Below are 15,843 nucleotides of genomic sequence, written 5' to 3' on the forward strand. Positions count from 1 at the left end.
GGCAAATTGCACACAGTGCCTTTTATATTCTCTGCTCACCTAATTTTAAAATGAGGTCCATGTTAGAGTGTGAGCAAAATACTTTTGAAGTGGAAACTTTTGTTTGAAGATGTCTAGGCTGTAAATCTGTGATACTTAAAGAATGAAAAAGTATTCATGACCTGGACAAAATAAATCCCAATGTTATAATTGTGCTGTTACACCCAGACCACAGCTGGCTGATGGCAGAGCCATCACCAGTCAAACAGACAATTCAATAGTTCTTGGGGAGGAAATTATATGGCAGACAGAATGGTCTGTGGTGGGTTTTGAATGAGCAGAGCTGGATGAATAGAGAAAAAAATTAATCATACGTGTCTCTCTACAGACATGAAATTCTGATCTCTTGCCTGAGGAGCTGCAGAATGGAGCAGATGCAAGGGACTGCTGGAGTCCAGCAGTTTGTCCCAACATAAATGATCTTTACACAGCACAGTACAGGGCTGAGGTGGCCAGTGCTTTGTGCTTCCCAGGTTTGCTGGAAGCAAAGATGCACCACAATTCCCCAGGAATCAGATAAATCCCCCACTTCTTTTTCCCCTTCTCCAAATGAGAGTTGTGGAGCAGGGATATTTGATGACCATGACACTCCCAGAGATCCTGGTGTTTAATCAGCTTTCAGCAGGCACCTCTGGATCCTTCCTGCCAAAGAGCATCCCTAGAGCTGCCAGCTTTCTCAGCTGCCTGTTGCAAAGCCAAGCTGTAAGGGGACCCAGCCAGCCCAGAGGTTTATGCTGAGACATGGAGCATGTGAAAAAAACACCTTTGGGACTTCTGGGTGCCCTGCTGTCTGGCAAAAATAGTTGAAGCTTTGATGCCTGGCTTAAGCCAATATCTCAGGGCTCTAAGGTTACCCCCTGTGCATCTGGGAGCTGCATTGCAGTTGAAACTTCTGATATTTTTTTGAAATTTAACACTTCCAGAAGTGCAAGGCTATTCTGGATCCTCATGCACTGAAAGGAGAGTCTTTGCACAGAGGGATGCTTTTTGAAATGTATTGAATCCCATGTGTTATCCTCTGCATGCCACTTCTCTGGCATTTTCCAGCAGACACAGTTTTGTCAGAAGGTTTTGGCTACCATTGCTTGCAGGGACAAAGCACATCTGGCCACCTGTGAAGGAGCTGTGCTGCTTCTGTCAGCCCAAAGTGCAGTTCATGGCTCTACATGCTAGAGATCCCAAAATTTAAATGTGTTGCTCCATTCATGGAGAGGTATCAATAAGAATTCAAAAATTATAACAAGCACAATAAGAAGAAAAAAAAAATCAGCTTCCTGCTAGAAGCAAAATTCAGCTGTGTTGTCTCCAGCATTCAGTGCCATTGACAGCAGTGGAGGCAAAGTGATTCTGAGAAGTTCTGCACATCTGCCTGCGAGTGGAGTAGCACATTAGCTCTCTGCTCCTCCAGTAACAGCCTCTGAACACTCCTACTGTCTTTGGAGATTGCTTTTCCAGGGTGTTAAAACTCACCAGGTATTTGTGCTGCTGCTGCTGCCTCAGTGCAGCCTATTAGCTGCTCACCGAGTCCTGATGGACTAGCAGCACCATCCCAAATTTAATGAATTTGGTGCCATCACCAAGCTGTTCTTGGTGCTAGAGAAGAAATAGGAGAACAAATTGACAAGCAGAGGGAAGAGATTGCCTTGAGGGAAAAGAGGAGATTACAGCTTTTCTGAGAGACCCCCTGAAATGGACTGTGAGCTGTATTCTGCAGCAGAATGAGGACATTCCTGGGATGTTTCCCAAAGCCAGACTGCTGCCAGTGTCCAAACCAAGTGAGGCAGGCAGTGAAAGCAGCAGGAGTGTGGGATGTGCTCACTGCCACAACAGCCAGCTCACTGCCACCCTGGTACTGCCCCTGTTCTCCCTTTCCCCCAGTCTACCCATTTTAAATTGCACAAGACTGCAGCCTCTCAGGAAATCCAGGAACAAAACACATTGCAGCTGTTTATATTGTATTTATATGGTAATTCCATCATAAAGCATTGAATAAATAAAATGTGCCACACTCATGCCAAGTTTAGTAATTGTTAGAATTCACAGTAATAGAATGCTGCAGCAGGCTAGATTAGAAATAAGGAATTACATGTAGTTTTTAATGTACAGGTTAGTTATTGGCCACTGCATCCTGCACCAGAAGGATTAAATAAAAAAAAAAAAAATCAGCTCTGAGGCAACAACAGAAGGTATAGTAAAAGGGCTGGCTGCAAGGCTATCAGTTCATGCCTCCAGGTGACATGTTAGTGACCAGCTACAGCAATAGTCTGATTCTTTTCACATGAACATATTTTTATCTGGAATATTTTGAACTATAAAAAAATATTTTTTCTGCATTATGCAACTATTTCAATTTTTGCTTAAAGACCAAGCATGCTGTTTTTAAGTGGCACTAGCTGGTTCTCTCTTCATCCGTTTCTGACCTGTGCCTCCTGCTTGCTTCTGCTTTGTCTCATCAACTAACAGTGGTGTTGAGAGTCTTGATTTTGATATGTGAAGTAGCATTAAGAGTTTACTTGCTGCACTCTGCTCTATTAGCACTTAATATACTTCAGCAAAAAATTATTAGCTTGAGAATTTCACTGAATTCTTTGAAAAAGCCCCAAAAGTTCTGACCCAGATTTGGAGCAAAACTTGTCCATTAACATTTTCTTACCAAGGATTAGCTTATTAATGGACAATTTAAGGGAACAAGGACTCAAACTGCTCAATTTAAGTCCAGTCCAGAACAATGACTTACAATAATTTTTAACTGGAGCACCACTATTGGATGGGCTGAAGAGCAGGTTTGCTGCTGGGTGGTTTCCACATCAGAGGAGTCACAGCTGGCCTGTGCCACCATCCTTGGAGGAGCTCTCAGCAGCCATGGGTTGAACATACAGAGCCTCTCATTTAGGATGGCTCACCCATGTCAAAGATGAAGAGGAGAAGTGGAGGAGAGCTGGGCCATTACCCTGCCCTGTGCTGGAGCTCAGCTCTGCAGAGGGGCTGAGGTGGCTCTGGAAGGTGTGGCTGGGTCTCCAACAGCAGCAGAGCCGTAAAGAAGAGGATCCAGAGGGCCCTGATGGAGCAGAGCCTGCACTTGCTGGGTGTCCCACAGCTGCAGCTCCTCCCTGCATGTTCCTGCCAGGTCCCTGCAGTGCTGAGCCGTGCCTGGAGCTCAGCAGGGTGACAATGACATCCTTTGGTTCTACAGCAGAGATCTGGGGGCCTTTGTGGCACTGCCAGACCTCACCTCCTCCCTGCCCTGCTTTACAGTGACAACAGTCCCAAGTGACAATTAAATGGCTGCAGAGCACAGGGAGCCTGTCCCAGGGCCACCAGTGACAGCAGCAGGATCTGTGCTGGTAATAAATCACAGCATCCCTTACCAGCTGCTCTGAAACTATTGACAGCAGGTGTGAGGCCTTCTCCCATTTCTCATTGTCAATTCAGGCTTCTTTTAAAGTTTTCTTTGCACTTATTGACTTCATTGGCAATTTGGTTTTTTGTTGCTTTTAAACACAGCTGGCTACTGTTCTATTTCGGGCTGGCACACTGAGGATGAAGTGTGATCATTATGTTAATACCCAGTTTAACTATACCAGTCTGTGTTTAAACTGAAACAAAGTTATGCATAAATAACTTCAGGTTTACCTCTTCAGCCCTCTCACTATGTCTAATAGCTTGATAATTTTATTTCCCTATGGTAATTATTTTAATGCTAATATCTTTTTGTGCATACAGTAATATAATTTTACTTGGCTTTTTTTGTCACTGAAAATTATCCTGGAGATTGCAGAACAGACAAAACAATTTCATCCTGCCACTGGCTGGGACTCATCTCAGTGTTGTCTCCACTTTTGCTTTATGAATTTTGTCTCATTATCAGGAAAAAGCTCAATATATGCTAAAAAATAGTTGACTACTGCATACCTGCTTTAAATAAAATGAAATGTTCATTCTTTCTTTTTTTAAAAATGTAAGAGACTTCTGTGTGAAGCTGTTCTGAATCACGTCTCAGAGCACTAGAGATGTCATTGCTCACTGGGACAGAGTTAGAGCTTTACTTAAAGGCTCAATAATGTTAAAATAATCTTCCCCAGTGGTTCACATCCCAGGAGCTCAAACCATTTCATGAAAAATAATTAGTTATCCTTCAGCACAGCTGCTGCCAGGTGGGCCAGTTATCCACGAAGAGAAACTGCTGGTGGTGTGTGAGGAGGGCTGGTGGCAATCCTGACCTGGCCTCCCCAGGTGTCCTCACCCTGTGGCTTCCAGCCACATCTCTGAGCTTGCAGACAAGCTGTGGACTAATATCTGATGCTTTCTGTATTTATTTCCCTCCACTTTCAAACTTACTGCTGCCTTGCTTGCATTTTTGATTCTTTTGGAAGTACTGCATAATTTTGTATTGCTTTCAAAAATATTTTCTCTGGTTCAAGCACATGTTGGGTGGGGTGTGAAGGAGAATCTCTGAGTGTTCTGCAAGGGTCAGAGCAGACTTCTGCCTGTCACACTCATTCCTGTGCTGGTTTGAGCACATCCCTGGGGCATAAAGCTTGTTTCTTCCTAAATTGTTGAAATCCCAGGGTGGAGGCTGACCTCACACGAGGAGTGACACCACAGCACTTACAGCTGGAACTGCCGAGTGCAAGTAAATTAGTTACTTTTTTTTTTTTCTGTTTTCTGAGCTCTTGAGAGCTAATTTTATAATATGTATGTGTAATTTATTTATGGTTTATATTCCTATTTACCAGTATTATTTGCTTTAATTCATGGTAGCATCAGAATAACTTCCCATCTCCTGCTTATATTTCTGGTAGTGAAAATGAGAGGTGAGCCTGTGAGAACCTCATTACATTTAGGCTACACATCAACTAAATATATTCCAACAAACACAATGATTTCTAATAGGGAAATCCATGTTGTACAGGCAGCGTTTGTGTGTTCAGACACACAAGACAGCCTTACTTTACAGACCAGTTTTGCAATTTGAGTTTTAAAACATTTACTGAAACATGGCTATTCTCTCATGGCAGACATTTCAAAACCTGTCTCACTTTTTTCCCCCTGAAGATTCTATTATCTTGGGGAAAAAAAAAAGTGATTTTAAAAATATTTGTTTCCCCACTTTCTTCATTAAGCAAGGAAGTCAAAACTTGCAGATAATACTAGCGGGATAACTTTAAAAATATTTTATCTGTTTTTAAATACAAGGGAAATATATATTTTTAATATAGTATAGAATGTTTTCCCTTTGCCTCCATTTTGGGAGAGCCATGAACTGAGCTCATACAGAGGCTGTTTGCTGAGATTTTATAGTTTCATTCCTACTCCAAGTTTTTGTCAGAAATTCTTCTCAGCTGTGCTTAGTGTCTCATGAGGGACTTCAGAATTTGTCTCCTCTTAATTAATTGAACAGCTTATTTTCTGATGCTTTTTGTCTGCAGTTTTCTGCATAATTATGCTGAGTATGTTTTGACCTCTCTATTTTCCCCTTTTCAAATCAATACAGCTGAAGCAGGCCTTTTTTCAGGAATATCTCTCCATTTGGGTACCAAGATATGCAGCCAACCTGTTTTTCAGTGTCTAAATTCTTGTTTAACGTGAAGGCCAAGTATGATGACCCCTTGGAATGGGGTTTTCCAGAGGCCAAGCAGCTCTTTTCCCACACCCATCTTATATAAATTGGCTGCTTTATGTCCATAGCCATGTTTCTCTCTGGGCTACAGAGGTAATACATCAATTATGGAGAAATAATCACAGAACCCTGGCCTTACCAGCTGCCAGGTTATTACTGCAAAGTGCTTTTTGTCTCCTCAACCCATTTGATGCCCATGTGAGAGCCCCTTGCAGGATGAGGTCCTGCATCATTTCTGATCCCACCCTTGGCTCCTCTTGGTGGAGCAGCATGGAGAGTTAGAGGGCTTGAGGCTGGGGACACTCATGGGTTTGTTGCCTGCACCAAGGAAGGACTCTCCAGAGCTGCAACTAATTGCTCTGAGAGGGTTTTGTAGCAGTCACTTTGTGGTGATATCAGTTGGGGAATGGTGGCTGTGGCTGTGGATGGGGTTGGGATTCCTCAGAGGGATGATTGAGCCTGACTAACAAAATGATTGTCACTTTGGCTTAGGGAGTATTTCACTTCTAAACTGTTACATTGCAAGTAATAAGCAAAACAATAATAAAACCAGTCAGCACAGCACTTAGCTAGAATATTTTTTACTGCTTGAATTAATTACTCCATAGTTAGGTATCTTGGTGATTTAATTTACATTCCTAAAAAACACCATTAAGACAGTCTGACTGGCTTAATTCATTTTCTCTGCTTCCACACACAGATCAACTTGACATCATTTCAATGGCTGAAACAACAATGATGCCTGAGGAAATTGAGCTTGAGATGGCAAAGATCCAGAGACTTCGGGAAGTCTTAGTCAGAAGAGAATCAGAACTCAGGTTTATGTAAGTATCAATCCTTCTGGGAAAACACTATGCAAAATTAATCAAAATAGGAAAGAATGGTATTTAGAAGACTTTTATCTGCTTGACATTTTAAAAGGGAGAAAGATAAAGAGCATCCCAGTTAGGTGAGCACTTACAAAATGCCTTTGGGAAATTATTTTTGTAGTTGCAAAGGAAATTATGGCTTTTTTATTCAGCACCATTTTTTTCATTCAGCACAATTTGCAGAATACATAAAATAGAGCTCTTACTTACAAAAGGAAAGTTTAGCAAAGTATGTGTCTATGCAGAATCTTTCCCTACCTGATTTCAGTCCTTTGTGGCAAGGATATTTGTCTGAACAAAATATCAACAGGTAGGGGATTTGAAGCTTCCACAGTCTAACCTAGTTCAGGCTTTATTCCTACTTCCTTAGTGGTCTTAGACAGTTCATGTCACAAGAGAGCACACTGTGATCTGCACTAATACAGGCAAGATTTGACATTTGTTAAATGGAAGCCATTTAGTTATGAACACAAAATACTTTCTGATATATCAAATTAAATAGCAATATTCCAAGAGGGATTTTCAAAATTGCCAAAAATGTCAGGCACAGGAGCCTCACTGAAGGTTCGTGAATATTAATCCAATTCTGATGGTGAAGGCAATAGGGTTAATATTCCTAAATCATCAAATTTAGAAGATCAAAACTTATTCCTAAGAAGTGTATTATTTTGAAGTGTCCTCAGTCTGTAAGTCAGAAACAAATGCCTTTGCTGACAGGCCAAGAACTTCAGTAGCTCTAAAACCTGCTGAGCTCAGGCCCTTGGCATTAATGAAGCTTCAGTAGCCTGAAAAAACTCCCTGGCTTTCTGCTCCTGTTAAATACAGGGGGCTGGCCCTTTGACCCTTACACTGGAGGTTAATTTTAATGCCCTGACTTGCAGTGCCAGAAGCTGGAAGCCTCAGCCCTCTGCAAACAGCACAGGCTGCCTTTGAGTATTATCCCAGAACACTTCTGCCCAGAATCACTGCTTAGACACCTTTGGAATAGGGGCTGGTAATAGTGGCACTGACCTTTAGGAATGTCTTTGTGGTACAAACAAAGTGAACAGGAAAGGTTTTGTCACTCCCACTGCTGATAGTCAAGTCACTACTTGGTTATTGGTTTGTACATAAATTTAATCTGGAAGAAGCCTCATCATTGAACCTGCACTTCTCTTGACATTTTCTGTATCAAACAAAGCTCTGAAATAAACTGCCCCAGTGAATTGAGAGCAATTGTTCTGTTTGTTCTGGCATCCAGTCTGTTCTTTTCATTTCCCCCACGCTCACACTCTTTACTCTGTATTGCCTGGCAGGTGTTTGGGTCAGGGATTTAACACAGGAGAGCTTGCTTATTGAAAAGGGAATAGAGCTGGTGTTCACCCTGTGCAACTGCTCTCCTCCTGGGGTAGATCTCATGCTCACACACTGCCTGGAGCTGCCCAGCAGCACTCCCAGCCTCTCCCTGGCACAGGCAGGAAAGCTCTTGGAGCTCAGCTCTGGGAGGCTTGGCCAAGGTCCTGGCAGAGCAGGCAGGTGACAGAGGTGGCTCCAATTTCTGTCTTTTCTAAGCCATAGAAAGCCACAGCCACAGACCCTCTCATTCCTTCAGCTGCAGCAGACCTCATGTCCACTTTTTCAGGAATATTCACACAGTTTCTAGCCCAGCTGCTCCCTCTGACCCTGCTCATTAATCCTTGAGGCAGTTAAATTCAGTTTGTGAATGCCACTGAATGAAATGGCCAGAGAGAACATGTTGGTAGTGATGCCCAGGTAATGCAGCAGCACTTGCTCTTTATTGCCTTTCATGCTGGGTGACAGAAGGGCTCGGCTACATTTGTCTTCAATGACAAATATCTTTTAATGACAAATGTATTTTAATGAACTATTGCTGAGATTAGCAGCACAAGTCATGGTTACCTCAGTGGTCCAAGTTTTGTTTCTGTTTCACTAAGCAAAGTACATAAACTCTAATACATAGACACATTGTAGAAGATTTTATATGTAGTCATATTTCTTTTTTTTCATTTGATTTCTGAAGTAATGAATTGCCAATATCCAAAGACCAGAAGTCTGTATGTAGGTCATGAATTTTAGCATCTGATTTCTTCTGACAGGACTAGATTCCCCTGGGAATGACCTATACAAGCAAGCACATGAAGCTGAGCCTCCTCAGTCAGCCAGGTTTAAGGCAGACTCAGCTTTGAACACTGCTAACGAGCAGCTCTACACCTACACTCAGACCAGCTTTAATGAGAGCCACATCTCTTTAGCTCTTGCATCTGCTTTAGCTTTTCCTTTAATTAGAGCAAAAGGATAAAACACACACGTAGTATTAGAGAAACTGTGTGGTATGTTTGTATTCCCTTCTTTGCCTTTCATGCTGTTAGCAACAGAATATAAATTCTCTTGGGTTAAATTGGTATTTTTTTATAGTTCTTATGAAAGCATGAACACAATGGAACAATTCTGTAACACTTGCACATCCAGGCACAACTCACATTTCCAGCTACATTTTTTAAAGTAATGGTTCTTTCTTCTCGCTGTCTGTCTGATCTTTTTATTCACATGTAGCCAGATCCTAAAGCAGGAAAAGTACTCTGTAGCTGTGCTTAAAGAAAGCAGTGCTCTGAAGCTGTGCTCAGAGTGTCCCCAGCCCTCAGGGTGCCCGTGGCTCCCTCTGTCACAGGCACTCACAGCCTGTCAGCTCTGCCTGCACACACCAGCAGGTGCCACAGCTCTTCCCTGTGTTTAAAAATACTCACTCAAGAATAAGAAAACAAAACACTGCAAGCTAGACCTGCTGCTGATGGAAACCACAGCAAGCTCTTCCTCTGTCAGCTGTAATCCATGGAAGATATATGCTCTAAGGATGCTAATTGAATTTATTATTTTCCTTGAAGAAGATGCAAATGAAACGAGGACATTAGGCAGAGAACTGCTCTAGGGTAGCTTATCAGCCATTAAAAAGTCCCTAAAAACCCAGCTGAAAAAGATCCCTAGCAAGGTCTAGATGCTGGACATGGATGGTTTGCATTTTTCACACTTCTGTGTGTGACCAAGGGAAAACTGCTCCTGCTGATGTATGGGATGCTCAGAAAAGTGATGATGTTTTGGCAGCTGAGGTTTGTTCAGCACCTGTCCCTTCACACAACACAAACTCTGCAAGAGGGGGTCCTTGGCATTACATGGAACCACAGAACATCACATGGAAACACAGAATTACATGGAGTTACCTGGAGGGGACCCACAGACTGGTGGACATGTACTAGTATCCATCAAAATGATTTTAAAATTCAGAAGATATCTTTATGAACTTGCTGCAATTTCACTGCCTCTATACCAGCCCACAAATGATGTGCTGTCCCCAGTCCCACAGAGCAGCACATACTGGATTTTAGTGACAGACCAAGGATTCACTCTCAGACAAGCACAGATATTTCTGTAGTCTGCCTATCGCTGTATTAAAAAAACCTTCCCCAAAATAAAGACCATCTGTGAGAGCAGTGGAAACAGGCTTTACCCTGTTTAAAAATGAAACAGCAAAAAATTTTAAGTGAAGACCATAAATATCTGTACTCTTTTGTACTACTCTGCAGTCCTTTGTACACTCTTTTTCCTCTGCCTTGCAGAGACAAGTAGAAATTCCTTACTGGTGCACTAAACATAATGTAAGACCTTATTTCAGTAATTAAAAACTAAAGCATTTAAAGATGAAGTGTTGTCATACAAAGATACATTTAAACAGTGTGACTTTCTGGACCTCTGAAGTGAAGCAAAAATATACACTACAGAAACTCTAACTGACATCTCTGATTTTCAAATTTGTAATAATTTTTATTACAAAACACAGCTTTTTAAATTCTGCTGCATGAAACTCAATAAAATTAGATGTGCGACAGCTTATTCTTAGCCTGTCTCCTGAATTTTTTGGTTTGAAAAGCAAGGAAAGAGATGGACTCTCATCTATTAGCTATATATTACAGTGAAATAATTCATCCTGTAGTGTATACTTTATAAGAGGCCAGTTTTCTGATATTTCTTGTTTTTCTTTTTATCAATACAAAGAAATAAAGAAAGCAAAATGAGCTGAAGTAATGGATTAACAGGTCATGATGTTTCCCAAACCGTTGTGACAATTGCAAGTCAGGTATTAACTTTTGAAAATGTGTCCTTTGCTTTGCTCCTTATTTTTGTTTCCTCCTTAAAAAAAAAAAAAAAAAAAAAAAAGGGCAGCTGAAAGCAGCTGTACTCTTCATACCCAGGAAATCCACTTCTAGCTGGATACCTGCTTGCTATGAAGAATTACCTGAAGTTTATGAGACATTATAAAATCAAGCCTTCCTCAATTAGGTAATGCCACAATTTATATTGTACAATCATATTTTAGCTCAGGCAACCTCACAGAGAGCAGAGTAGAGCAGATGCACTCTGATTTGGTCTGTAATTACATTATCAAACCCTATTTTTGTCTCAAGACCCTGCCTTGCTTGGTGCCCAGCATGGACCTCCTCAGGACATGTCCAGGTTATGTAGGAATTGTGGCTGTTTGTAGCATCTCCTGCAATGATACTGATACTATGAAATTTCATAAAATTATGCCAGGAGCTGTTGTGACTGTCTCCAGCCAGCCCAGGAAATGAAAATATACCTTGAAGCCATCATGTGCTATCTCCAGCTCTTCTTGGTTTGTTTTTAGAATAGCTGAGAGCTCAGCATATATAGATATGAAGGAGAAAATATGTACAGAAAAGCAACAGCTACAGCCTGCCAGCATCCCCCTCCTTCGCCTCTCAGGCTTCTCTCAGCTCCTTTCTTAAAACATTCTGTATAAAAAGAGTTTTGGGTCAAGCTGTGAATGTTCAATCTGTCTGTGCTGTTGAGGAAAGCAAACACACCACTTGGAACATACACACTCTCTCTTCCTCTCTAATGCTCCTGTCCCACTTTCTTTTTTTTTTCCTTCCTGGTGAGATAACAAACCCAGAAGCTGAGAGAGCTGCTCGGGCAGCATCCTCTGTGTCACACATTTAATGTGTTGCTGCTGTGGATGTGTTTGGCTTCAGAAGCAGTTTAGGATTGCTGGGGGCATGGAAATCTACTGTGCTAAAAGACATGGTTGTAAAAATGGATGATGCATGTGTTAGCTCAGTTGACAGGGAGAGGCAGCAAACCCTCAGACCTCTACGTGATACAGAGCAGATCAAAACTGAACTTCAAAATCATTTGTTGTGCAAAATGCATGCATTTTAAAATGCATGTTTTAACCCAGTAAATATTATTAGTAAAGGTGAGATCATGTCACCAACAGTTACTGCCTGTTCCTGTGGAAAGGCATGGAATTCTTATAAAGCAGCAACCACTGTCATCATGAAACAGTCTGTGGGAATTCTGCCAGTGCCTGATACTGCTGGCTTTCCAGATGGAAAGCAAAGCTTGAGGCCAGCTTTATTGGATGACCTTGAACTAAAACTGTGGAAGTTGCTTCTACCTGTGATAGCTGTTTTGGGATGGTTATTTCTGCCATCTAGGTGATACTGAATGGCAGTTTTTTAATGTGTAGGGAATAGAAGATATTACACATAAAGCCCTATTAGGTTGCTTTAGGCAATTACTGAAAACATTTTACTCATTAAACTTTTTTTTTTTTCATCTGTAAAAATGCTATAAATACCATGGTGTATTTGCTTAATGGCTGTGTGGTTATTACATCACTAAACTAATACTGTGAAGAGGCCAAATTCACCTCCACACTGGCTCAGAAATAGAATTGGTCATTGTCTTTGTACACTCTCACTACTCATTAGTAGATGACTCCTGCTTCTCCAGAGTGCTCATAACATCTACATCATCCAAATTCTGCATAGTTCTATTCAGGATTTTAGATCATTTTACACTGTTATGTTTACTTACTTGAAATCCCAGACCTTCTGTGTTTGCTGCAGCTTGACTTTGCAGTCCCACAGCTTCATTAGCTGTCCAGAGTACATAATTTATCTCTAGTTTGTTTGGTTTTTTATTGCTTCAAATCAGGCTTGCTTTTTCTTTACTTGTCTTTTTTTAACCTTTATCCTTCTCCTAGTTTGCAAAACCCCACAAATCTCTGTTGTCCTGCTGTGATACTGACTTTCCATTGCTGGGAGCAGTTGAGGTGGGACAGTCAGAAATGATCATTCTGGAGGGTGTTGGGTATAGTGGTAGAATCTCAAACTTAGGGCAAATTCATGGGGAAAATGTGAAGTCCTTATTCCTTCTAAGAACCAACAGGACATCCACAGAGGTCAGATGGGAGCCTCACCTTTGTGTCATTGCAGGATGCACAGCACACTGGTGTTTTAAATACAGAAAAGTATCTCTGCTGCCTGCCTGCCTTAATGCAACCACTGCAAAGGGAAACAACACCAAAGTACACAAGAACTGCTGAAGTGAGAGGTTAATTCCCTTGGTGATGACAAGCATAAATAAACCAACTTAGAAATCCTATGTTTTAATTTGAGTGCAGTAAATCTAGTTGACACAAAATAGGAATGTGGAACAGTCTTATAACTGGCTGAACTCAGAAAGTAATGCTGCAAAGTAACAGAAAAAAGTGTTCATGGAGGGTTCCATTCTCAGGTGAGAAAAGGCAGCAGTAATTGCTGTCTTTGTATGAACAAAGTTAATTTCAATTTTTAATTCTTTTTTGAACTAAATACTTTAACACTCTTAAAAGTGTCACTAATGTGACATCAACTCTAATTTCTCAGTGGCTTCATGCCTTGTGTGGCAGCAGCCTCACACTGAGCATCACCCTGGGGAAGGTGGGAGGGAGGGATAGTGAGTGGAAGGAGCCAAAACAGGCTGTCAGAGGTGTGAATAACCAGTGGTAACTCACTGGTTATATTATTGCTAAGCAGGTGTTCTGTCTTTTGCTTTCTTGGGAACTTTTGATTCTTTTGCTGCTCTTTCTTTCCTTTGCACTTTATGTTATCTGTTTTTTGTCATCTCAGGTTAAGCAGGAATTCCCTTGGGACTGTTTGCTTATGTGTTCAGCATCTGATACTTTTCTCCCAGTTTTGCATCTTGGTGTTACTGCAGTGTAAATAAGTAACACCAGCAAAAACAGGTTTTTGTTCATGAATAGAGCTGTTGTTGTTGTCAGTGTTTTCTGATAAGATCTGTCTTTTCATGGAATGGAGCAATAAATCTTTTCTCCTTCACAGTTCTGAAATCTTAATACAGTATCATTTACTGTGATTTCCATCCTTTATTTTTTTTTTTCTTCCTGATTGTATCTTGCTCTCATAACATAAGGTAGACTTGGGGAGGCTGTAGAGGAGGAGGGAGTTGTGTGGTTATACATATTATTCAATAAATATAAATGTCAGGTTGTCAGCTTCATAAGATAAGGCACCAGTAGGAAAACCAGCAAGCCCAGCTGTTTCCTGATACATCCTGGTGTGGCACAGGCTGCATGGCAGGGTGAAGCTGTGGCTGTGTCACACTGAGTTTTGCCACCCAAGCACATTGCAAATACCAGAGTCCTTCAGGAAATAATTAGGGAACTGCAAGCTGTGAAACAGCCCAAGGTGCTTTTGTAATGAGAGTTGTCAGCTGGCCAAAGCTGGAGGTCTCTGAGATGAGGAACAGCATTTCCAGGGGACTGCAAGGGAGCCCCAAGGGTGTCAGTGTCCCTCCTGCCCTGTGCTATTTCACTGGTCCCTCTCACTTGTCTTCTCTATAAATAGGAGAGTAACCAGTGAATTGAAAAGCCCTGGGAGGAACTGTCTGTATTTAATTTTATACCAGAAACCTTTATAAACCTTTATATTCTTTTCAGCTGAGATAACAAATAGTTGCTTTTCTGGTTTTAAAAATAAGAAAAGGTCAAACATGAAGACAAATTAAGAAGGAAATATATCATTGCTTCTGCTGGAGACAATGACAATGCACAGCCAGACCCAGAGTTTCTTCCTTCCCATGCCTAACATCCAAAAATAGAACTACCAGAGCAGTTCAAATGAACCAGGCCCTGTGCTTTTGTATAGAATCTTCTGTATGCTGCTGCAAAGGGCTGATACTTGTGAATTGAAATCTGACTTCTCTACTGTCTATATGTTTTTAGACAAATTAACTTAGTCAATTTTTGCCACATGGAGAAATATTCCTCTCCTCAGTGGGGCAATTTCAGGAAAACTCTTCTTGTTACTGTTGATTCATAGTAGAACTTTGCAACTGGCAGAGGAGATGGCCAAGCTCAGGAGAATTGAGCAATGTCAGTGAAAATGAAAAACAGACAGCCTCTCTAGACACTGTTCTGAATTCATGTGAAATATACCTTAAATATGACCCTTCTGGGACTGAGAATTTCAAATGCCATCTTCAGTTCTCTGAAACAATAACTGAATTACTGTGCAACTCGTGGTTCTGTTGCTTCTGTGCACTGTTCCTGCAGCAGAGAGCACTTCCAAGAAGGAAAGTCAGACACACTTCCCTTAGCAGTGCCAGTGAATCCAGGACTTGTGATGTGAGAGGTGCCCTGAGCTCCGTGTCCTGCAGCCCCAGCAGCACCAGGTGCTCAGCTAAATCAGTGTGACAAGCACACACCACAATGACTCAAACAAACTGTTCTGGGTTCATTAAATGTTGCCTGTGATCTCACAGATTTAAAATTAGAAGATTTAAGTAACTAGGACAAACTGGCAGGGACAAAAAGGAGTCAGATGTAGAACAGGAGCATCAGGTGGAGGTTGGTCTCTTCTTCCACATAACAAGCAACAAGGCAAGAGGAAATGGACTCAAATTGCACAGGGAAAGATTAGATTGGATATAAATAAATTTTTTTTGACTGGGTGATCAGGCATTGTAGCAGGCTGCCCAGGGCAGTGGTGGAGTCACCATCCCTGAAGGGTTCAAAAGGCAAGTGCATGTGGCACCTGGGACACGGTGTAGTGGTGAACATGGCAGTGCTGAGGCAGCTCTTGAACTCTACAGTCTCAGAAGCATTTTCCAGCCTTAACAGTTCAGTGATTCTATACATTTATAGTGCTCTTGTAGTCCCAAGGACACTTTGACCATTGCAGATTTCCCACAGCTTTGGCAAAGCCATGAAGACCTGCAGTACCCAAAGGCAGCCTCAACTCAAGTCCCTTGAGTCCATCATCCCCACCTCTGAAGAAATTCTCTTTATTTCTACATATCTCCTTCCTTCAATCCCCCACATTTGTCCATCACTGCTGGTTGCTCTTGGCTGCTTTCAGCCTGCTCACTGGAGACACCACCAAGGAGATGACCTTTTTATCCCCACATGGAGACCTTTGGTTACACAACCATGTCAGCTGTGAGTTAGCATGATAC

At 41.6% G+C, this 15,843-nt stretch overlaps 1 protein-coding gene across 3 annotated transcripts in view; it reads left to right on the forward strand.

The window, feature by feature from the left end:
- Positions 1–15,843, forward strand: part of BMERB1 (bMERB domain containing 1) — a 59,131-nt gene that overhangs the window by 29,878 nt on the left and 13,410 nt on the right. For all 3 annotated transcript variants that reach the window (XM_077786850.1, XM_031506088.2, XM_021539828.2), the window contains exon 2: positions 6,360–6,483. In XM_077786850.1, coding sequence (XP_077642976.1) covers positions 6,360–6,483 — 124 coding nt within the window. The remainder of the gene's footprint in view (positions 1–6,359; positions 6,484–15,843) is intronic.

This window comes from Lonchura striata, chromosome 16, assembly GCF_046129695.1.
Source record: "Lonchura striata isolate bLonStr1 chromosome 16, bLonStr1.mat, whole genome shotgun sequence".
Taxonomy (NCBI): Eukaryota; Metazoa; Chordata; class Aves; order Passeriformes; family Estrildidae; genus Lonchura; species Lonchura striata.